The sequence below is a fragment of the Heliconius melpomene genome, chromosome 2 (assembly GCF_056956725.1).
Source record: "Heliconius melpomene rosina isolate 202511_hmr_F chromosome 2, ASM5695672v1, whole genome shotgun sequence".
Lineage (NCBI taxonomy): Eukaryota > Metazoa > Arthropoda > Insecta > Lepidoptera > Nymphalidae > Heliconius > Heliconius melpomene.
The window spans coordinates 5,218,456-5,242,313 of NC_140390.1; the positions used below are offsets into that span (position 1 = coordinate 5,218,456).

Here is a 23,858-nt window from a genome sequence, read left to right on the forward strand (position 1 = left end):
TTGCTTCGCTACGCCACTGGTTAATGGTAATGTGAAAAATAAATATTTGCATTATTTGATGTGTTTCTTATTACACGATTATAATAATATGTTAATTTTGATTCCTTACATATAAATGATTGTTAACGATAAGCGATATTCCGAAAGACTATTTTGTGAATATATAAGTAATTGCATGAAATGAAACCATTTCTGTTGCAACAACGTCTAAATGTCCAGTTACGCGGGGCGCCCCGCTAAGTGAAGTTCTGTCTCGGAGCAACATCGACGTAAAGGTATTTCTGACATTTAATTAAATAAGTTTTTAAGCCACAATAAGCCTATATGCCGTAATTGCGACGTTGCTGTCCCAAAATATATGTGGTAAGTTTTTGGTGAATAAATGACATAACTGTATTGTAGGTACATTCAACATAATAATGTCACATTATTTTTTTTTTGTGTTTTCGTAAATGTCATTGTAATAGTATATTTTGACAGCTCGTTGGCTAAAATTTAGTAATTACGTAGGAGAAACCCCCAATCCAAATATAATATATAATTTTTATAAGATTTAAAAATTTTGTTCATATATCGATATTGCTATAAATAATTTTCTTTTTTTTTTTTGATAAATCGACGAAATTATGTCACTGTCTTACTAAAATATGAAAGTAGTATTGCCCTAAGGTTAGCTGTAGTTATAGATGGCAGCGCAGATTTAATTTTAGGATTTTTTCCTACTTTTAATTATTTTCTTACCGAGTGAACTATACGGACAAGTTAGGAAAATAGAACTTCTGGGCGACGACAAGTACTTAATTGACTGTACTGTATGTAGAATTCATATTATTGAGGCCAGTCGTGCACAATGTGTGTGACTGTAAACGCGGCAGGTTCGATTCTCACTCGAAGGAATAAAATCTTTATATCTTTATATAGGAATATATCTTTAATATTTTCACTTCCTCCCTCTGGTTCCCCGACACAACACGCAATGCCTCCAGAGTTCAGCGGAAAGTTGGGAACGGAAGTGTCTTAATGGGAACGAAGGTTCGCAGGTTCCCGCTGGCTACTCTGTTATGTGCGGGATACAAAGTCATTTAATAAAAGAAATATGACTAAAATGTTTAATGACTACTACAAACTAGGGAAGTAAGTATATTATGAGACTATTTTCAACTTTCAGATAAAAAATTTTATTAATAACGCATAACCGTGTAAGAAAATTGATGAAATATTATATAATGGAAAGCAAAGAAACTCCATATGAAAAACCAAATGTTTTAGAAGATAAAAAACGATGTAAAGATGGTAAAAAAGTACCAACCACATACATAACTTACTTAATCTCATTTAAACCACCATCAAAAGAATCTACTTCAACAATCTATATAATTTTTATTATTCTTGCAGATAACGATAATGACTCTTTTACATCAAAAATCAAAGTAATTTGTAGAGAAAATAATATTATGGCACGAGGTGATGAATTACATACGAAAACAAAGAAAAGATTAAGAAATCCAGCATCTTGGAAGAAGAATATACGGTCTCACTTAAAGAATTCAGGTCAGGAGTATTTCTCAAAGGGGTAAGGTCGTCGCTGCAAAAGAAATGAAGCCTCCTTGCACTAGCAAATGCAAACATAAATGTTCAGAAAACTTTTCCGAGGAGCAAAGATATGATATTTTCAAAATGTACTGGGATTTATCATGTCTCCAAAGACAGCGTGATTTTCTGATTTCGACAATCACTGTGCTAGAATTGGCACAGCGTCGTTTAAAAACTGGTGTAGAGAAGAACAGGAAACCTAATACGTATTATTCTTTAACGTCTAACGGAAATAATTACAGAGTATGCAAATTATTTTTGTTGAATACTTTAGGGATTTCCGATCGTACTTTACGTACCATGATCGAGGCGAAGACCAGCAACGATTCCAAAGGCACAGCACCAAGTGACAAACGCGGCTGCCATGGCAATCACAAAGAAACTAACTTGGAGATCCAAGAGTCTGTTTGGACTCATATTAATTCAATCAATAGGATTTCGAATCACTATCTTCGAACTGACAATGGTAAAGAGTACATCGATGGCGCTCTCACAATAGCGGAACTACATCGCGACTATAAAAAACTGAGAGAATCTGAAGGCAAAGAGGCTGCGTCATATGACTTATACTTTAAAATGTTTAATACAGAGTTTAAACACATTTCTTTTTTTGTGCCCGAAAAAGATCAGTGTGACGTTTGCGAAGAGTATGAAAATGCTGATGATGATGAAAAAAAAAACTTAAAAATTGAATATATCCAACATTGCCAACAGAGTGCACTTAGCCGAATAGAAAAGACGAATGATATAGAATTATGCAAGAATACAGATAGCAACGAAATAGTTGCAATTTATGATCTTCAATCAGTTATGCCAGTGCCAGTTGACGAGTCCTCGCCTTTTTATTATAAATCAAAATTGAATTGCTTCAATTTTACAGTATGTCCTAAATGCTTATTATATGGATAAGTATATATATTTTTTTGTATTGATTGAGCAGTGGCGGAACTTAACGCCGTCCTATGCTTTGACACCAGACACCAGAGCGAAAAAATGAAAATATTAAATATTTCATCAAAATGGATATACTTTACCTATGCTTCTTATTTGACAAAATAATCTGATAACCTTCATGTTTTTTTTAGGTTTCTGACGTAAAGGACAAACAAACCTATTGTTACTTTTGGCACGAGGCTATGGGAGGTAGAGGACCAGTCGAGATTGGTTCCTGTATATTTAAATACTTGCAACGTGTGGCCAATAACCACCCTGGTTGTAACATCACCCTCTTTAGTTACAATTGTGGAGGGCAACAAAGAGACAGGTCCGTTTTATATCTTAAGAAACTGTTTTGTATTTTCATGCAATGTCTAATATTTTCTGTGGTTTTTAGATTAATATTTTCTATATATTTGTATGCTGTTAAAATCCTACCAATTAATAAAATTACACACAAATTTTTAATAAGGGGACATAATCAAAACGAGAGAGAGACAGCCTATTCAATAATTGAAAAGACAATAAAAAAAGCTAAAAAATCTGGCTCCATTTATGTACCAGATCAGTACGTACAGATAATAAGATCTGCAAAGAAAAAAGGTAGCCCATTTAATGTAGAAGAGCTGAATTTTGATGATTTTATTGATATAAAAAAACTATCTGACGATATCGAACTTAACATTGTCAAAGATGTAGATGAAAACACAATAAAAACCAAAGACGTTAAAGTAATAGTATTTCAAAAAGACAATGACGCTATATACAAGTACAAAATTAAGTTCGACGATAATTGGAGTGAAGCTGAAATAAGAAAAAAGAAACTAAAATCAACTGATCGAAGGACAGCTATAAAAGATATCAATTTAGCTCCAGCATATAGTTCAAAAAGAGAAATTTCCTCAAACAAAAGAAATGATTTAAAAGAACTGTTACAAAAAAATATTATTCCTCGGTATTATTCTACTTTTTATGACAGCATATTGTAAACATTTCTAGAACATAAACATTTATATTTTTTTGGTTATGACCATAGTAAATAGCAGCACAGCTGATTGTATGCGCGACGGTTGTAGGTTCGATTCCGACTCGGTGGAATGATTAATTTTCAAGAAATGAAATTTTCTGGTTCCAAGACAAAGCGCGTCGTTGAGAAAACGCATTTTCTCTAAAATTGGACGGTGCTTGGGGGATTGGAGAGCCTTAACACTCTGTTCTTTATACTTGCCCTGCTTTATTCGGGATACAGGATGAAATTGTAGGAGAATACTACAACTATATAAATTACTATAAAAAGTATATGACGTTAGCAACGTCTGCATTTCTTTCTTTTACATTTCTATGCTTTTTACCGACCAAACCTTTCTCTATAAAAAAAAACCTGTAAAAAGAGGTAAACCATACAAATAGTACCAATAAATTAAGGTCATATGATATATTACATTGACAAAACATTTTTTATTGAAATAAAAATAATACTTACATCAATAAATAGACAAACTATATTCTCTACACAAATAGATATTTTACAAAATAACAATTAGTGCCCGAGTTATACAAACAACAAATAACTATGTTATTTTTATAAAAACAATGTCCCAAAAAATAGTTATAAATGCATAATTGTTTAAATAAATATTTATTACATTAATATAATGGCTATGCTACAATAAAATATTAATGTAAAGTACAATGAGCACTTTTTACCCGCTTTTATAGAAAATCGCGAACATCCAAGGAGAAATGGAGATGAGTAAATTGTAAAATCATATTTAATATCGAGGCCAGTCGTGTCGTAGGGGCATACGCGTGAGAATGCAAACGCAAAATGTTGTGGGTTCGATTTTCATTCGAGGAAATCAAATATTTAATATTTGAATTTTTGAGCTCTGGACTCGATGGACACCCAATCCAGAATTCGTCGGAAAATAGGGAACGGACGTGTCTTAATGGAAACGGAGTGTTGTAACAGTAGGTTCCCAGATTCCCAGATCCCTGTTATGTGCAGTATACTGCTTGACTTTATTTTTTTAATAAAAGAATATATATAAAAAATATTAATAAAAACAACACATTTTTCTTATATGCTATTCAGATATTAGCACAGATTATTTCATTTTATATCATAAGTATTCATTCATTCATAATGGAGAAGTGAGGCAGCATTACGCTTACTAAATAACCTTCTCCTAAATCATATTCTTCTCAAAAATGCAATCCTTGGCCACTAGTCCAGAAAAATACTTTCTAGGGACCTAATAAAGTAAATATTTATTTGTAACCCTTAAGGAGCACATATTATCTTTATATTTATTATATTTCTTTCCCATATATATTTATTTTATTTGGCAGATCTATAACGTATATATTCAGGGTCATCGGTGAGGGTGTCAGCTGATGATGAAGATGGCAAGGATCTCGGTTGGAGCGGTAGTGGAGTGTCGAAACGTGGTTCTTCTGCTAATGCCCATATAATATCCACTAACAATGGTTGAGCTAAATTTTTGATTGCATCTTGGCGGGCGACCTGTGGAATTTAAATTTATATATATTTTTATATTTACATATCTCTCAAATTAAGTAATAATCAGTAATTGATGCCAATAGTGCAGCAGGCACAAGTGTAATTGTAAACGCGACTGATTCTGGATTCGATCCTAACTCGAGGAATTGAAATATTTATTTAAAGCTCGATGTATGGCTTAGTTGGTCAGAGCGCTTGGACGGTTTTAAAAGAGGGTTCAAACGCCGCTCGCTACGTTCAAAATTTTTATACGTTTCCTTTATAAGTAAAAACTCACAGATTCAAAATGATGAACGATCATTTTCAACGCGTACTCCTTTATATCCTGCGCACGCATCCGGTCGGCCGCTTGTAAAATGGCCAAAACGTTCTCCGGCGACACGTTGCTTTGAAGATTGTGTTTGCAGAACACTTGGAGGCGATTGTTCGTGAAACCTGTTCATATATATGATTATGTGTGTGTGATAGAGATACAAGTGTGTGTTATTGGTTCAATTCTCAGTTGAGTAAATGAAATATTTAATGTTTTCATTTCTTCGCTCTGGTGTCGAGCGCTGTGTTGAGTTTCGCCAACTGACAGTCGATGTCTTCAGAGTTCTGCATAAAATAGGGGGCGGAGTGTCTTAATACTAGGCTACTTTCGCCTACACTGCTACATGCAGGATACAGCGTGAAGCTTCACAGTGTATTCTGCATATTGCAGGATAGGCGGAGGCAACTCGGTGTATAGGAACTCCACATTTTTTTTTAGTTTTCGAGGTAATGCGTGTTGAGTGGTGGAACTCAATGGCACTATGACTTATTATCAGAGTGAGAAAATAAAACTAATTCATTATCACTAGAGGCAATCGAATCCCTAACGACGCGTTTAAACTCAGATGACGACCTGCAATTGATTAAAAAATTCATAGTGTTCATTTTTATATGAAATACAGCATGTGTAATATAAATGACAATAGCTATTGATCTTGTAATAATGAAACCGATGATAAGAATCGAAGGATATTAATGGAAAAAAATATATATTTTCATCAGTAAGATGCTAAATATTTTATTAAATTATACTTTTTTTTTCGTTTGAATAACAATACTTACCGTAATAAATAGGCGCTTGGAATAAATAAAGTGAGTCCTCAGTGGGCATGTTAGTGTCTCCATAGTAGATGTAACGAAGGAGAGAGTCGAAAGCCTCCTCTGACGGCACCGTATCACAGATTTGAATCTAGGACAAAATAAATTATATTAATATATTTCATAATAAGTGTTTATACTACGTCTGTCAGCAAATAAGCCAATTATTTTAGTTTTTCACTTCAGGATAAAACGCGAAACTCAAAAAAATTATCCGGCCAAGTGCGAATCAACTCTCGCACGATGGGGTCCATACCTTTATAATATATATAAAAGAGGAAAAAGCCGTGTATTATGGCAATAATAGAAGTACATCATCCATTATTAATTTCAATTTTAATTTCAACTATCTAATTACTTGAATTTATCTAGTTACTTGATTCATGAGATACAGCAGGCCGTGCCGGCGCCAGCACGTCCGTCTGTCAGACGGACAGACAGAAGACGACAAAATAAAGAAAAAGCAATATACATTAACAACATTATCCTGCGGCGAGAAAGATCTAAACATAGCTTCGAAATACGCTGCTCGAGCTGCCAATATAGATCTGTGAGCGGGCCGCGCCGCGCCCGCCACGCGGAGCTTAACGTCGGCGAGCTCCGCGCCGCCGCCACTCACGAACACGCACATGTCTTGTTCCAGTGTTGTACCTGAAATGTGTAATTTATGTCAATAATATATTGGAAAAAAAAAAACAATAAAGAAACTAACTAATCTTATTCTTTATTTTACTTGTCTATCATTATAATCATGCATACAATAATAGTTTCACGCTTTATCGGGATGTGCGGGATACAGCGTGATTAAATTCCACGGGGGTATATAAATAATAAACAAATATCACACCAATAACTTCCTCTTCCTGTTCGTTGGCGGGCATTTTGTTTGACGGTTGATGTCGACGACGTATCACTTCAACCATCAATCGTTGATCCATTTGCTCGAACTCCGATGACATCACTATTGCTGTGAAATTGTAGTCTTTCACGACAAACCTGTATATGATGAAATAATATATAATTCATTTATATATTATTTTATTTATATTTCTGCGCTCTGGTGCCGATACAAAGCGCGGCGTTGTTTCCGCCACTCAACACGCAATGTCTCCAGAATTCGACGGAAATTGGGGACGGAATGTCTTAACATTAGGTTCCCTTTGCCTACGTGACAGCGTGAAGTTGATTTATTTATTTTATTTTATATTAATAAAATATTTTACTGTTAGATGTAGCAATTACATGTCGCCGCCCTTTCCGCCGAAATCTGGAGACATTGTGTGTTGAGTGGCGAAAGTCAACTCCGCCCTTTGCTTTGATACCAGAGCGAATATATTAAAATTTTAAATATATCATTTCCTCGAGTGGAAATCGAACCCACAACCTGTCGCCTCTCGAACTCAAGGCTGTCACAAGTAATTAATTAAAAGAAATGACTCGTCAACCCTACTATATCTAACTGAAAAATAAAATCATCTCACCTCAGACAATACTCTTTAATACATGTCAAATTAGCGTGATGAGCCGCATGGAGCGCTTGCAGCACGTTGCTATAGCAGAGGTTGGCGCGGAGGTAGCGGGCACAAAGCCCACGTAGGCGTGGAATGTTTAACCTTAGAGCTAGTCGCAGTACTTCCATCACTAGAAGGATTGTTGCTGGCGATGCTGGGTCTTCATCTGTATACAAAATTGGTACATGTTAGCAACCTCCCTTTATTTGATTTATTTTTTAATTATACTCCTCTGATGTTAACACTATGAAAATGTCTCTTAATATTTCTAAAAAGACGATTTAATGAAATTGTGATTAATTAATCTATATATTTAAAATCGAAAAGTCATTCATTCATCACGAAATCTCAGAAACTACAAGTGCTAGGAATCTCAAATTTTGCATAGGAGTTACTTATAGGACGTAGGTGCTCGCTAAGACGGGAATTTGCAATATTCGATTTCTAAGGGGTTTTTTTTGGGGTCGAAAGTTTGTATGAAACTTCGTTACTTTAATGCTAGGAGTCTTAAATTTTGCATAGACGTCACTAGGACGTAGTCATGGAGACAGAAATTAATAATAACATAGTTCACGCGGGTGAAACCGCGAGCGGGCCGCTAGTTATCTATATAAATAATATATATATATATATATATATATATTTGCATTGAATACTATATATATATCATAATTAAATAATAATATAATAACTTACCTTTCTCAGTAGGGTCGATTCTATCCGTATAAATATAATTGAGGACCATTCGGAAAGCTTCGGGGGTTGCTTCAGGTAAATTCACAGTGAGCTGTGGACGTGACTTGTACGAACATTCCGCTGTAGGCTCCTCCTCGCCTGATGCTATACGTTCTATATGCTTTGCCAGTTCTTCTTTTGCCTCCCTATAGAAAGGATGAAATGATATTTGAATTGAATTTGCGCGTCGTGGCGTGGACACAATTCGTCAACCATTCTGTATGTGGTGTTATAAAATATATCCATTTTCATAGTTTGCTTAGACTACATTTACAGTCTCATTTCTATCATATTCCCAAAACTCGACAATTGTGGAGCGGCAACGTCGGCGTTTTGAAAGTGTCCACACGTTGTACTAAATATGGAACATACAAATTACCACAAATAACGCAGAGCTTCTTAAAATATAAACCCACTAAAAAAAACCTCAAAAAAAAAACTCACTTAATCTTAGCCCTCAAGTACTGCGACCTCGCCGCCAGCATGGCCTGGTGCGCCAGCACGGCCGTCTGCTCGCTGCCCAGCATCAGCGTGACGTCACAGAACTGCTGCGACTTGAGGATACGCCCGAAGTCGTCGTGGAGGGTGCAACGTGGGTAATTTGACAACTGAAACGTGATTTATTGAAGTAAATAAGAGGTGTCAATATTTGTTTTTATTTTTAATTTACATACTTATTTCTTTATGTAACGTGCTAAACTAATTGACATTACATTTATATTTGATGAATAAAATATAACCAAAAAACAAACCTGAAAACGATACAAGTGCCCACTCCTGACGTTATTATCTATAGTACCACCGAATATATACATAGCGTCGCCGATGACCGCGCCCGCGTGGAACAAACGACCAGACGGTATCTGCGAGTCCGCAGCTGGGTGTACTACTGACCTGGATAGATTTTATGTTTTAGTAGGACAGGCAGCTTTAAAACATTCTATTGTTGAGTCGCGGAACTTAACGCAGCGCTTAGTCTTGTTACCTTATGGAGAAATGAAAATATTGAATATTTCATCCTGGAGTGGGAATCGGACCCGTCACATGTACGGTTTAAGAATATAAAAATTCCCTTTTTCGAAATATTCACATATCGCTCGTTTGGTGCAACGGTGATGTAATTGCACCTTTTCTTAGAAAAAAGTTAAATATATCAAGTTATGTCGAAAAACTATTTATAAACTTTGATTACGTCTCCTATAATGTTGAAAAACTGCAAACACGTCATTGCTGCACAAAATGAACATATAAAAAATTATGACATCTCTCACATTTATTAAAAATTAAACATCTGTGTATCAAAATCATAGCAATGGAGTTCAGACGACAATATACCACCCTAACCAATAAATATTAATTTAAATATTCTTACCACCGGAAAGAGACTTTTCCTATGCTAAAAATATTCACCAGATTCCTCACAATTATAAAAAAAAATTCAGCTTACCACATCTGAGTATCCAAATCATAGCAATGAAGATCAGACGGTAATGTACTGTCAGCGGCACCTCCAAAAACGTAGAGATGTCGGGCGTGATGCAGCATTACGTGGCCGTAGCGCCTAGCAGGGGCCGGACCCGCACTCCTGAGTAGGTGTTCTGTGCAGACCCGACTCCATCTGTAATTTAGAAATAGGAAAAATATAGTTTTCAACGATAAGGTGCATTAGGATAATTCCGAATCCATGCATTCCACATCTTCTAAGTGAAAGTTGCTGAAACAGAGCGAAGAAATAAAGATATTAAATATTTCATTTCCTCGAGTGGGAATCATGGGAGTACAGTACAAGCTTGTGCTCCTACGCGACGACGGGCCTCAGTGTATTTTATCTTTTTATGAATTTTAATTATATAGGTATATTCTAAAATATACGTGCTACAATACAATTTATTATGCTACAAAGAATATTAACACAGATCACAACGCCGCGCTTCGCAGGTGTTGGAACAAAGGCATAAATATACTCTCTAAAATGTTTAATTAATTTATATATTTATTCTTATATAATAACATGGCTCAAACGCTTAGCCGTATAATTTTGTATTATGTACAAATTGTTGAAGTCAGAAGTCTACTTCTGAACTTTTTTGCATTGTTAACTCGAGAACAAAATAATCGTAAATAATAAAAAAAATCTACAATCAAATCTGCTCAACCTTCTGCAGCTAACTTCAGGGCATACTGTAATCAAATATCAAATTCTATACTTACGTGTGAGTTTCAAAATCGAACTGGAACAGCGCATTAGTAATCTTAGCGCCGCTCTGACCGCTGAACACGAACATCTTGCCGCGGGCGACCGCAACAGGGAAGTTGCAGCATGTGGGGGGGCATTCACCTTTCTGTTCTATCTTCTCCCATTGGTGGTTTTCCCCCTGTTTTTTAATAAATAATATAGGTTTTAGTTATTTTTTCATACAACTGAATTACATTATAAGAAAAGACAATCACAGATATCTTGCCTCAAGGCCCAGGTAGATCTAAAACCAGCACTGCTTGTATTGTATTAAGTGCCTTTACTGCTATACCAAGCACAGTGCCCTATTGTATAAGTAAAAGGTGATAAAATGTAACCTTACATTTTATAGTGAATGAAAATAAATTCTCAACACAAAAAGAATTTGTTTGAAACAATTCTCTCTGCCTGTTATGCTATGTGTTATGCTATGTGCAGGTGTTTAGGTAAAAAATGCAAACTATAAAAAAATAAATGCTTAAATAATAACCATATTATATATAACAATAATTATTTAATTACTTACCACTAAATTGATAGTCCACATATCATTCAAGCGTGCATTGCCATCGTAACCAGCAAATATCCACAATTTGTCATCATATACTGCTGCACCGTGAGCAGATCGTGGGACGGGTTCCCTTATAACACATACACATTATTTAAATCCTGAAACCTAGTATTAAGACATTCCATTCCCTACTTTCCGCCGAATTCTAGAAGCATTACGTGTTGAGTGGCACAACTCAATGTTGTGTTTTGCCTTGAAATCAGATTGAAAAAATTAAAATATACATTTAAATAAATATTTCTTTTCTTCAAGTGGGGATTGAACCCACAGCTAGTTGTATTTACAGTCACACAGTTACACTACACTTTGTTTGTTTTAAAAAAGAATTCATTCTTCCAGAGTGGGAACAAACCCACAAACCATTGCATGCATGCATTTAGGATTGTTTTGTTACAACTAGGACTTATTTTATTGATATTAAACAATTATTTTAAGTGTATAAATCTGATCAATAGATATTTTCTAAGATTCTAATTTTAATATATTATTATTTTTTTATAATACTCACTGGCCTGTAAATTTCCATTGTACCCATTGGGCACTTTGAAATTTATATTCAAATAAATCATTTTTATTGGTTAAATTTGAATTAGCTAATATGTTTCCTGTATAACCACCAAATACAAACATTGATGATCTATGAACCTAAAAGTAAAATTAAATTTGTTATAATGTCATCTATGTAAATTTATAAGTATGGGGCCATTCATAAATTATGTCAAGAGTTAAGAGGGAGAGGGTTCACATAGGAATGACAAGAAGAGTTCTACATCTTGTGATGTCCTTAAACATTTTGAAACTGCTGTTTTAATTTAATTATTTCTACTCAAAATATTGCAAAATATTTCAAGCAAAAAGCAGTTATGACAAACAGGGAAGTGTTGAAATTATCATGAAATTCATGTGACATAATTTATAGATGGCTATGCTTTTATAGTAAAAAAAACCACTACTGAAGTTTAGCTCAAGCAATTAATGTGTAACTTACAACAGCAGAATGGTGGTATCTTGGTGCGGGAGGGGTGCCCATGCAGCCAGTTTTAGTCCACGATTTTTCTCTTATATCAAATCTAATCAGATCATTCAACATATATTTGCCATTGTCACCCCCAAACACATAAATGGCATCTTTGTAAGCAACGGCCGTATGTTTACTTCGTCTTAAAAGATATATATTTATACATTTTTTATATCTTATTAGAATATCAAAAAACCATGTCATATTATATTATATAGATATAGAAGAGAGTTGAATATTAAAAAACAAACCTTGCACCAACAAATTCAAAGCACTCTGACATCCTTTTCCATTTATCCACTGTTTCAAATGGCCCAAATTCCATTCTTAGACTTATGTCTAATTCATTAGGATTTCGAAGTTGCTCTGTTATCATTTTAGCTATGTTCTGCATTTTCGTATCCAGCGGAATGGTCACTGTTTTAATTATTTACTTGGGTAAAATGAAGTATTCACCTGTTTAAGAAAAAGAGAAACAAATAAAAGAATTATTTCTAGTATGAATAAAACATACATTTATGAAAATATCTTAATAATAATAAAATATACAACTTTATTTAATAATATTTATTAAAGAAATATTTATAAAAAAATAGTTACCAAGGAATACTTGTGTATAATTGGCAAAAAAAATCCCAAACTAAAATAGTATTGAATTAGGACAAAGCAAAAGTGGAATATCAATTCAGCACAAAGTTGTAAATAAAGAAAACCTCAAAATAAACTATTGAAGAGAAATAGGTCGGCACTGTTTATGGTTTACACTTCCGTTTATTTTTGCCTTACGCTCAATCATAAAATTGTAGTCACTTATGTTAGTTTTTCAAGTTAAAGGGAACCTATGTTTTGAATGTTAGTCCGTAAATTATTTATCGTTTTATTATCTTATTATTTAATGTTTTACTTAGAACTTAATATTATTTAGATGACACTTTTTAGATGTTTTGACAAGCGGTAATTGACAGGTTTTTGATATTACTTTATCAGTATTGCTAGACCTAAAAAAGTCAGTATGTTACGGTACAGTATGGTTAACTGTAGGTAGACACCGTAGTCCGTACCGTACATGTTCCTTCTAGTTGTAGTATAATTATGTTCCTTGGTACCGTATATTTTCCGTATTTGAATACTACTGTAAAATGAGATTTCGTACTTTTGTGTCTTCTCATCATTATTTCTTGGTCCTGTGTTTTCTATTTACCACATGTGGTGTACTGGTGTAAATAAAAATATGACTATGATTTTGCAAAGGAATACTTGTAAAATATTTAAAGTAACACAACAAATATATCATCTGTTTCTAAGGTTTATAGTATATAGATAATAAATATTTAAAATGAGTTTTGAATCTATTTCAAATTTATTCTAATTTTCTGTGGAAGATTGACGATTCTGTAACAGCCAAGTTTGTTTCTTTTGTGTTTTGGTTAAATTGTTATTTATTATTCTTTTAATAGTAAGGAAACGCACTAGATTTCTTAGACCATCTTAAAATCTTATTTTCTATTCTCTATAGGAAAATGTCATCACCGGTAATTACATGTGATACTTTTGATAAATAAAACATTGGTTGTGCGTTTTGTAATATTTTGGTTATTATTAATTGTTTCATCATTGTCTAGACTGAAGAGAGCGTTAGACGCAACAGTGAAAGCGAAGCTGGTGAAGCTGAAACTCCTGAACATGATCCTCATTATGACCCAATTGTGTCGTTGCCGCTCGTGGATATACACACCAACGAAGAAGAAGAAGAAGAACTTGTCAAGATACGAGCTAGGCTTTATAGATATGATACTGTTGATCATGAGTGGAAGGTAGGTTTTGGACAAAGTTAAAATTTCATAATAGCTAATATAAATGTAATTTAACAACTGCGCTTGTTGTAAAACATAACCTATTACGATAATTATGTGATTATTATGCAACAAATGTATTTAGTTGCCTTCACATATTTTTAAATAATATAACAAAGCCTAAGCAGTTGATGCTTAAATTGTTTCATCTATTAGATTAAAGTAAGGATTAGTAAATATATAGATTGAATGAGACACTGAATGAGACTATTGAGACTAGTTATTATTTATTTGTTAATTTTTTGTATGGTATTTATTTTTGTTTAGGAACGAGGCACAGGTGACATAAAGTTGTTACGTCACAAATTAAATAACTCAGTCAGGGTTGTTATGAGACGTGACAAAACTTTAAAAGTTTGTGCTAACCACTTCATCACTCCAGATATAAGGATGAATGTACACTGTGGTTCTGATAAGGCCTTCAACTGGTCTGTCTTTGCTGATTTTGCAGACGAAACTTGCAAACAAGAATTGCTTGCAATAAAATTTGGAAACCCTCAAAGTAAGTTATATTTTAAGTTTTACTATTGTTTTTACATTTTTTGAATTCTTATTCACATACTAAGGAAAAGAAAATATATACCAATATGCCATACATAATGTTCTTCATTCAAATATAATTCAATATTTTCTTAAATTTTCTGTGAGTGGTGGAAATTTATTACTCTCCCTGTAGAGATGCTATGAGAATAACTTTTCATGACTATACAATAAATATTTATCAAAGTAAGTTATTAATTTAATTGTATTCACCTTAGATGCAGAACTCTGGAAAACCAAATTTGCTGAAGCGCAGGAAATAGTACGGACTAAATGTAGTCTTTATACACAAGATCAATATTCAGACGACGAAAGTAGTATCACAAGGAGTGAGGACACTGACACACCCGAACCTAAAAGTGCCGATAAGGCACCAGAGGAAGAAACTAATAAAGAACTTTATGCAAAAGACTCTGATGGTGTTATCTTAAAACTAAAGGAACTTAAAGTGGAAAGTGAAAAGTCAGAGTAATAATATGTATTTCTTTATTGAATTCCATTTTTTTGTAAAAAGTTTATATTTAAGAATGTTTGACATGCATTTGTTCTAAAGTGGAATAACCACGAAATAATGATTTTTGACACATTTGTGAGACTACCCTACCTAGTGTGACCTCAAATATTTTGCTACTTTATAACTAGAAATCAATATATAATATATCAATGTGATGAGTCTATATGAAATTAAAACTTCAGTTCCGAAACAATTTTTGTACAAAAGTTGGGTTTTTGTTATATTTTTAAATTAATACTATGGTCTTAGCTCTCCTTTAACATGTTACATAATTTATGGATGTTCTTGAAATTGACATGATATTTCAGAATAGAAATAAAGACAATTTTGAATTTTGGGATTAGTTGGTAACTTTTTTAATTTTCTTAACAAAAATACAGTTAAACTTTTTTTTTTGAAGCAGTAGTGACTATAAAAATTATACAATGTAACTTTGAATGTACTGTAGACTGTAAATCCTGATTTATGTTAACATTTTTAAGGCCTAAATTTGAAGTATTGAATTTATAATTCTAGTTGTGTCATAAAAATTTTATGAATATTGGGTTTAATAAAAAAATCTCGAATATATATTTTAATACTTTAAGGCTAATGCATTTAAGATTTTGTAATACATTACATATCATTTTATAACTTATAGTTTTTTTTTTATAAAACTTCACTTACAACAAACATGTAAGAAATAAGTTGTTCATAAGAAGAATTTGTTTATCCTTTCTACCTGGCTATTATTAATTAATAAATAAAACAAACTGGGCAATATTTAAATAATTTATTGTTCACACAATAAAACACCATATTTATATTATTTCTTTAAACATGTAAACATCACATAAATATTTGTAAAATAATATTAAAAATTAATCAGCCTTATCTCAAAGCTGGCCTAATTATAAAATCAAAGAAAATAATGGAATGTTACCTTAAACCACATAAATAAAAATAAAATCTAATATTGAGCAACAATAAATTGGTCAAGCATTGTGAGAATAATATAAAAATTATAAATGCAATCAATACACCACACATGCAACACAGTGTTAAATTGACAGTTTAAGTTTGTAAAACAAACTTACAACAAGAAAAACAAACAGAAAAAAGGAAAATTTATAATTCTTCTTTTTTATTTATTTTGTCATCATATTTAAAAGATCCAAGGATATTTACTTTAAAGTTTAATGCTTGTTTCTTTTCATTGGATATTTTTCCTTCTAATATTTTCTTAACTCTTGCAGTTTCTTTATTGATAAAATCATCACCTTTTTCTAGTACTTTCTCCATTATGGTTATGTATACATTACTGTTGCTGGTGGGCTTATCATCCTAAAAAAATATGAAAATTTTAAGTATTTTTAAATATCAGTATGAGAAATAATTCATGTGACATTATTAGATATGGCACATGATGTGTAAATGTCATGGTTGTGGGTTCAATTCCCAATGAAAGAAATATAATATTTCCCAGCTGTAAGTATGTAGTTGATATCCACCACTGAACACACATTTGGGTGGAATGCCCTGACAGTAGGTTCTCTCTGCTTACTTGGCTACATGTAAAAAATGTGAAACTGAAAAAAAATTGTTTGAATGCTGACAATAATGTTACTGTTAAATTAAAAATAGTAAAAGTATATTTCGAAATGCAAACCTGAATATTTTTTAGAGTAATTTTTGCTTCTTGAAGTAAATTTTCTCTTACATCCTTCTCAGATTCCATAAATTTAACTGCTAATTCATCTAATTCTTTAATACAACCTGGTAAGCTCATGTATACTTTACCATTCTCACGAATAAATTGTCTCAAAGAATCACTTGTAATTCCTTTTGAATTGTCAAAAGATATAGGTTCCTTAACCCCTTTAATAAGTAATTTAACAACTGGAAAGTTGTCTTTTGTCGCACCAAATCTAGCGGCAAGTGCTTCATTTTCTTTTTGACCATATTCTTTTACTCCGACTTCAGCAAACAGCAAATTGTCTATGTCTTTTGATTCTTTAGCAACATTTATATAGGCATCGTGCTGGTCACCATATGGATATGCAACGTCAAATTTTACCACTACGGTATCAAACTTATTAATAACTTTATCAAAAGTGTATTCGTCCAATTCCAGTGACCCGCTAATACTTGTTGATGCCAAATAAATAGAGGGGAAGGTAAAAGTTATACAAAAAATAAACAGTTTTCGGGACATTCTAGGAATTAAAACTATTTAAATAAATATTTTCTTTAAAATCACACGTTAGGCCTTCGTTATAAAATATTCTAGAAGAATTCCAATAAATTTGCTCTTCGCCGCTATATTATTGACTTATGAATTTGACATATAACAACCGGCGAATGGCGACGGCGATCCGTTTTCTCTTACAAAACTTAATAACGATAGGAGAGGTATAGAAATTTCCTTTTTATATATTTCTTTTTATTTTTTTATTGTATATAATTTAGTAATAATAAAAATTATTTATTTAGTTTAAAATCTTTATATCGTTAAGCAAGTAATTATGTGGAGAGTATTTTTGTACAATTTTTTTGTTTTAATAGTATCTATTTGAAATATTGCGTAAAAAGTATTTCCATTTGATATGAATTTCATGATGAATACTTACCGTGGTGTGTAGTAATTGGTTGATTTTTGAAAGAAGCTGAAAATTGTTCTCAGTTACATTTCTTGTAAATACATTATAATGTGTTTTAAAGGATGAAGTTATCTAATGGAATAAATATAGTAAAATATGCAGGAATTTTATAATATAGTTCATTATTTCTTCTTGTTAATTTTTATTAAATGTACGAAACTATAAAATTATTGTAGAAATAAAAAAAATAGTATTAGGAATTTAGCTTATGTTTTTTTATGCTCCGTTACAATTGTATCAAATTTATAAAAATGTTAAGAATCTATACTTACAATTAAAAAAAGAAAACGCTCAAGACTGTTTAAAGCTGCATATAAATACTTTATATAAAATAACTTGCAATTCTTCACCATACTAAAATAGCCATTAAATTTTTCATTGTGTATATATTTTAAAACTATAGGTATTGTTCTTATGTTAGCAATACAGTTTTTGGTCCACTCATAAAACGAATATATTTTTATTTTTTCGCAAATATGTTATTAATTCTGTATGCAATTTTCTTACAATCTTTTATATTATTATGTTTTGCTTTCGTAGATTTACCGATAAAAAAATGGAGAGATGGAAGTAAATCAGGTAATTATTACGCTGACATAAAATTCTGAAACATTATAAAATATTTTCTGGTACAATACGGTTGACGAGTCGTGGCCTCAATGGTGTTAGCTGTAGATGGTTGTACAGATTTAATTTTAGGATATTTTCTTACTCTTGTAATAAACAAGATTCTTTCACGAATATAAAATGCTACGCATTGTATTTAGCTTTTTAGCTTAGAAAGTTTTCGACACATCGGCTATACTGTATGGTTATTTTCTTATTTGATTAACTACTGAATTGGAGTGAATTACAACAAATAGAAAAAATTTAATTTTATTTATAAACGTGTGTATCTGAACATATACTATAATAGTCCACCTGTATTTATTACCTATCTATATGTTTAGTTGTTACAAATATTTTTAGAAATTCATAGTAAGCAATTATATTTTTACAGCCTTTGTCCAGGTACCTTATAGTAAGTATTTTTTAATATTATAAATATATGTATTACGTATATCAATAATTTTAAAATCAACAAGTTTATTATTTGTATATGTCTAATTTAGTAAATACGATGCGAAATACTAAATTACTCCAATTGCAACAAGACATAAGCCACCTATGGCCCAAAGGAGTTGTCAGTTACTACTTTGACAATCAAAGTTATGGTAAGCAAAAATTGAAATTTGCTAGAATTTTTCTATAGAGTTACCGATTTGCTGCAGTTCTCGATTTGCTGCATTTTTTAAGACATTTGTTGACTAGCAGAATTCAACGCCGCAGTTTGTCTGGTTACCAGAAAAGAATATGTCTCAGAGTGTAAATCAAATCCACAATCTTCGACAGCCACGACGGCCTAATATTTTACTATTATTATTTTATTTTACTATTTATTAGACAAAATTTGTACTTATTGCTTTTTATTCGTCTAGTTCATCTCTTTATTTAATTAATAAGTAGATATAAGAACATAAGATAGTTGGAACTAATGAAGGTATTACCTTTGCATATCTATAATAGATACGTAAATGAAAAAGATGATGATTTTTAACCAATTACAGAAAAAAACATCTAATTAATTCGTTTCTCTGAAAACAGATTCCTACATCAATTCATCTATACAAACGGCCATGAATATTATCGAATCCGAATCGTGTATTGAATTTCACGAGGAATCTGAGAAACCTAAGGATAATAAGACTTGGCTTCATTTTACTAATCCTAATAAGGATAGAGCCTGCGTCCATGAACCACAATTTAAGCAAAGTGGAGAAATTGTAAGAAAAAATCTTATTAAATTAAATTTAATACACAAAACTTTACATTGCTGATACGTAACAAAAAAGGAGTTTATTTTACAATTATTATTTTTGTTTTATTTTTTTAGTATTAACGCAACTTTCCAAAGTTCAAACATAGGAGAGTAGTTTTACAGAATTATCAAACGCTTCGTTCTTCACTTTCCAGCGTAATTCCAGGCACAGCATTTTGGAATCGATAAACTGCAAGAATTTGAATTCCCGAAAATCATCACGAGCACTAACCACGAAAAATTATCCACTGACCCACCGTACCCCGTCGACCTCGATGGACCTGCACGTTGTATCCAGCATATATCAGGGTCGGCAGAGAGAATATATTGTTAAGACACTCCGTTCCCCACTTTCCGCTGGATTTTTCGAGGCATTGCGTGTTGAGTGACGGAACCCAACGCCGTAACTCAACATTACGAGTAAATAGTATTAAAATATTTTTATCTCCTTGAAGGTAGTCACTTTTGGTTACGATTGCTTGAGGCAACGAGATATATTACATGCTATCCTACACGGGATTGGTTTTAAAGATGAAGTGACACATCCTTACCGTGACAAGTACATCAAGGTGCTATGGAATAATATCCAACCAGGTACTAATGTTTTAATATGTTAGAAATGATGAACAAAAAAGAATAAAATATTTTACTTATGAGTCGTAACTATGTACTACTGTAAATTGTTGGAAAAGTTGAGAATGTTATAAAATATATTTAGGTATATTATAAAATGCCAGATATTTCTTAAGAATATTCCTAATAAGTACCTATACTTTTTTTACACATGTGTAATAATAAGCATGTAAGTAATGTAATTAAGCGCGAAAACTAACGTAGGCGGAAAGTGAAAACTGTCTTTAAAGGTTCTTTCCGCCTAGCTTGCTAAGAGTGGAAAAGAAAAAATATTATATAAAATATTAAATATTTAATTTTCTCGAGTGAAAATCAAACCACACAACCTGTCTTGTGCCTTTATAGTTATACTCTTATGCCCCTGCACCATGACCTGATCTTGTAGGTATTAATTTAGTGATTAAAATAAAAAAAAATTGAATCAGCTTCACGCTGTATCCCGCACATAACAGGGTAGGCAGAGGGAATCTAATGTTAAGCACTCCGTTCCCCACTTTCTGCCGATTTCTGCTGACATTCTGAGTGGCAGAACTCAACGCCGCGCTTTATTTTAGTGACTAAATTACTAATATATTGTTATAGGCTATCGCAACTTGTTCATGAAGGAACCCACAGATTCAGTAAGGAGTTCAGTAGAGTACGATCCATTTAGTGTAATGCATTTCCATGAACGCGCGTATACCATAAATGGGAAAGCTACTATCTTAACTTTGGTAATGTCTTGATTTATATATAATATATTTGTTTTTTTCATTTTCTCGCTATATTCAGCAATTAGCAGGGTAGGCAGAACCCAGTGTTAAGGCACTCTGGCTGAATGCCCCGCTTGGGCCCCACAACGCCATGTCTTAATGGCGGTAGTGGGAAGAGACCTCTCACTGGCCAGTGTGGTAGGGGCTATGCTGGACTGTGAGAGGAACTGGTCTGCAATGGTCTCCTTCTGCGAATCAGTAATCGCATTGAAGGAGGCCGCGGAGCGGGTGCGCGAGTCCAGCTCGAACGCAGACACACTCCGCCGCCGTAGGCCAGGGGGTAGAAGAAGGCGGTATGCGCATCTTCTACTCCCCCTACCCTAGAGGAGCTACCGCGGGAGGGTCAGGCTGATCTTCCTACAGGTTATTGCGGAAAACCCTGAAAGCGACGATGGCCTGCGAAAGGCGGGCCTTCCACTGAGGCGTCGTAGTAGTATGCGCGAGCGATCCTGCGGCGTCTCATTTTGGTGGAGAGGGTTCCCGCTGGGTTTTAGTGGGTAGGATCGGTTTCACCGGTGAGCCCCACAGTGCCGCTCATCCGTAAGGCACGCCTTCCGTATGGGCGGTCTGTGTAAATGCATTTCCCAGCGAAAAAAAAAAAAAAAAAAAAAAAAAGGCACTCCGTTTTCCACTTTCTGTCTAATTTTGAGATGCTTTGAGCGGCAAAACTGAAAGCCGCAGTTGGATTAACTAAAGCGAGCGAGAAAATAAAAATAATTAATTTAATAAGATAAAGTTAAAAGCTACTAAGTATAAATAAAGACGTATGCATAATTTTTAAGGAACCTGGACTCGTGATTCTACCATCAGAAACTCTATCACAACTTGATAGAATGCGTTTACACATGTATTTTGGCCACGAGTGTAACAGAAGAAATATCAATAATTTATTAGATTCGTGTAAGATGACGTTACAAGACAAGGGCAATGGCGAAGAAAAAGACGATAAAGATAAAGAAAAAGGAGAAGCATTAAACGGAGAAGAAAATAATGATGAAGATGATGACGTTGGAAAGCAAAAAAAAGTTGAATTCGTTTTTGAATCAGACGAAAATCAAAATAATAGTAGAGAAGAGAGAGAGAACTTAGGAAAAGAAAATGTTGATGATCATAAAGCATTAAGTAAAAAGGAAATTGCAGAAAGGAATCCGAATTTTGGACAGTTTGTAGATCCAAACGAAGATGAAAATGCTGATTTGGAGAATGAAACAGATGTTAACTCAGATGAAAAACAAAATGAATCAAATCATAAAAATAGTAATAATAAAAATGTTAAAATGAGTGGTACAACTTTGATGAATTCTCGAGAGGATGATGAAAATACAGATGATTAAAGCAATAAGTAAACTTAAATGTCTAATTAATAGAGAAATATAAAATATCTTATTATATATATATTTTTTTAATTTTCATTGTACGAAATTATTTGTAAATTGAAAAGATTTCATATTATAATAGATTCCTTTATACAAAATTAGCGGCCCGCTCGCGGTTTCACCCGCGTCAACTATGTTATTATCCCGTCAAAAACATAAATGTAAAATGAAACCCAAGTTCTATAACAAAACGTATGCTTTCAGCGATAAAAGAAGTGAGATGTAAATGTATGCCAAGTTCAATGGTCAGCCCTGAAATTTATTTTTAACAATATAAAATATTTTATAACAACTGAAAATGCCCATTCTTCTTACAACTTGGAGACTTTATTTATGTGTAATATCTGACTTGGCTAGTTTTCAAATTTATTTACATCGATATAAATGAATGTATTCAAATTCTATTCTATTCAGATTCTATTGTAAATTCATATGAAAACTAGCCAAGTCAGATATTACACATAAATAAAGTCTCCAAGTTGTAAGAAGAATGGGCATTTTCAGTTGTTATAAAATATTTTATATTGTTAAAAATAAATTTCAGGGCTGACCATTGAACTTGGCATACATTTACATCTCACTTCTTTTATCGCTGAAAGCATACGTTTTGTTATAGAACTTGGCTTTCATTTTACATTTATGTTTTTGACGGGATATCATTACTTTTTGTACAGAAATCATAAGTAGAAAGGTTCATAATGTAATCAAAATCTAAATATTCTTTATTCAATTTGGCCATTACAAGTACTTTTCCCATAGGAAGCTACTACGGCAAGAAACTCAATAGTTGCTCTTTTTAAAACAGAGTTTAGAGTAAGCGCTTCATAGGACATTTCTCTTCGCCGAATAAACCAAGTAGGATACCATTGTGATAATACACTTCTATCTTAATATTGTACAAATCTACTGCAGCCTTTATTTCGGAAGTAGCTCCGTACGTAGTTAAGCAAAGCATGTCTTCTTTAGAAGAGTAAGGATTCCCGTTTCGAGCGCTAGTGTAGATACTTAAATCATTCCAGTTACGACATACGTACTCTACTATAGTCTCGCGCTATATATTAGTTTGTTGTATATCAAAACGCTCAAACAAAGAATATGCAATAGCATGGAAGAGACAGCTCCCATCGGGAGGCATTGGAACAATTCGGTGTAAGGTTCTTGTTTCAACCACAAGCAATTCTATTGAACGACTCATTGTTCAACATGTCTTGGAAAAAATATAAACAATAAGTTTATTAAGTGCTGACGGTACCAATCTGAATTGATATGATCCCAAGGTCGACTTCGTTCTCTGCCGTTTTTACAAGTGTTCCTAAAACCAGTAAAATCATGAAACCCAGGCCAAAAAAACCATTAAAATATGAGCGCCTTCGTACAATAAAATATATGTAATATAATTAGGTATTTACTTATTTATTATGGTCAATAATATTATGTT

General features: G+C 32.9%; 5 protein-coding genes across 10 annotated transcripts; 3 read left to right on the plus strand and 2 right to left on the minus strand.

The window, feature by feature from the left end:
- The first annotated feature begins 210 nt into the window (after positions 1–210).
- LOC146540532 (uncharacterized) lies at positions 211–6,904 on the plus strand. Of its 6 annotated transcripts, none has more exons than XM_085198906.1 (5): positions 234–363; positions 1,169–1,293; positions 1,396–2,472; positions 2,679–2,857; positions 4,882–6,904. In XM_085198906.1, the coding sequence occupies exons 3-5, from the start codon at positions 1,597–1,599 to the stop codon at positions 4,925–4,927; spliced, it is 1,101 nt and encodes a 366-aa protein (XP_085055032.1). In that variant the 5' UTR covers positions 234–363; positions 1,169–1,293; positions 1,396–1,596; the 3' UTR covers positions 4,928–6,904. The 6 variants fall into 6 exon arrangements, with proteins under 6 accessions (XP_085055003.1, XP_085055013.1, XP_085055032.1 ...); XM_085198867.1 differs by having other exon boundaries at positions 238–363; positions 1,169–1,301; positions 2,927–6,904; XM_085198856.1 differs by having other exon boundaries at positions 238–363; positions 2,927–6,904.
- Lztr1 (Leucine zipper like transcription regulator 1) lies at positions 3,968–13,228 on the minus strand. The gene is made up of 16 exons (XM_085198842.1): positions 12,856–13,228; positions 12,507–12,711; positions 12,226–12,397; positions 11,746–11,882; positions 11,193–11,307; positions 10,642–10,805; positions 9,878–10,048; positions 9,183–9,324; positions 8,875–9,038; positions 8,392–8,576; positions 7,666–7,861; positions 7,032–7,180; positions 6,657–6,835; positions 6,149–6,275; positions 5,331–5,488; positions 3,968–5,056 (listed from the first exon to the last, which is right to left on the minus strand). The coding sequence occupies exons 2-16, from the start codon at positions 12,647–12,649 to the stop codon at positions 4,871–4,873; spliced, it is 2,388 nt and encodes a 795-aa protein (XP_085054968.1). The 5' UTR covers positions 12,650–12,711; positions 12,856–13,228; the 3' UTR covers positions 3,968–4,870.
- A 385-nt stretch (positions 13,229–13,613) lies between these two features.
- Positions 13,614–15,795, plus strand: LOC146540534 (ran-specific GTPase-activating protein-like). Its single transcript, XM_085200711.1, has 4 exons — positions 13,614–13,787; positions 13,878–14,069; positions 14,376–14,610; positions 14,867–15,795. Exons 1-4 carry the CDS (start codon positions 13,776–13,778, stop codon positions 15,118–15,120), a joined length of 693 nt encoding a protein of 230 aa, XP_085056837.1. The 5' UTR covers positions 13,614–13,775; the 3' UTR covers positions 15,121–15,795.
- Positions 15,796–16,234: 439 nt separating this feature from the next.
- On the minus strand, positions 16,235–17,495 carry wbl (endoplasmic reticulum protein 29-like protein wbl). The gene is made up of 2 exons (XM_085200703.1): positions 16,811–17,495; positions 16,235–16,485 (listed from the first exon to the last, which is right to left on the minus strand). The coding sequence occupies exons 1-2, from the start codon at positions 17,354–17,356 to the stop codon at positions 16,270–16,272; spliced, it is 762 nt and encodes a 253-aa protein (XP_085056829.1). The 5' UTR covers positions 17,357–17,495; the 3' UTR covers positions 16,235–16,269.
- Positions 17,496–17,666: 171 nt separating this feature from the next.
- LOC146540536 (zinc metalloproteinase dpy-31-like) lies at positions 17,667–22,424 on the plus strand. Its single transcript, XM_085205181.1, is given in 8 exon segments — positions 17,667–17,775; positions 18,366–18,380; positions 18,802–18,822; positions 18,914–19,015; positions 19,446–19,624; positions 20,115–20,253; positions 20,875–21,005; positions 21,827–22,424. Coding segments are annotated over 8 exon segments (1,248 nt in total). The 3' UTR covers positions 22,379–22,424.
- Positions 22,425–23,858: the final 1,434 nt, after the last annotated feature.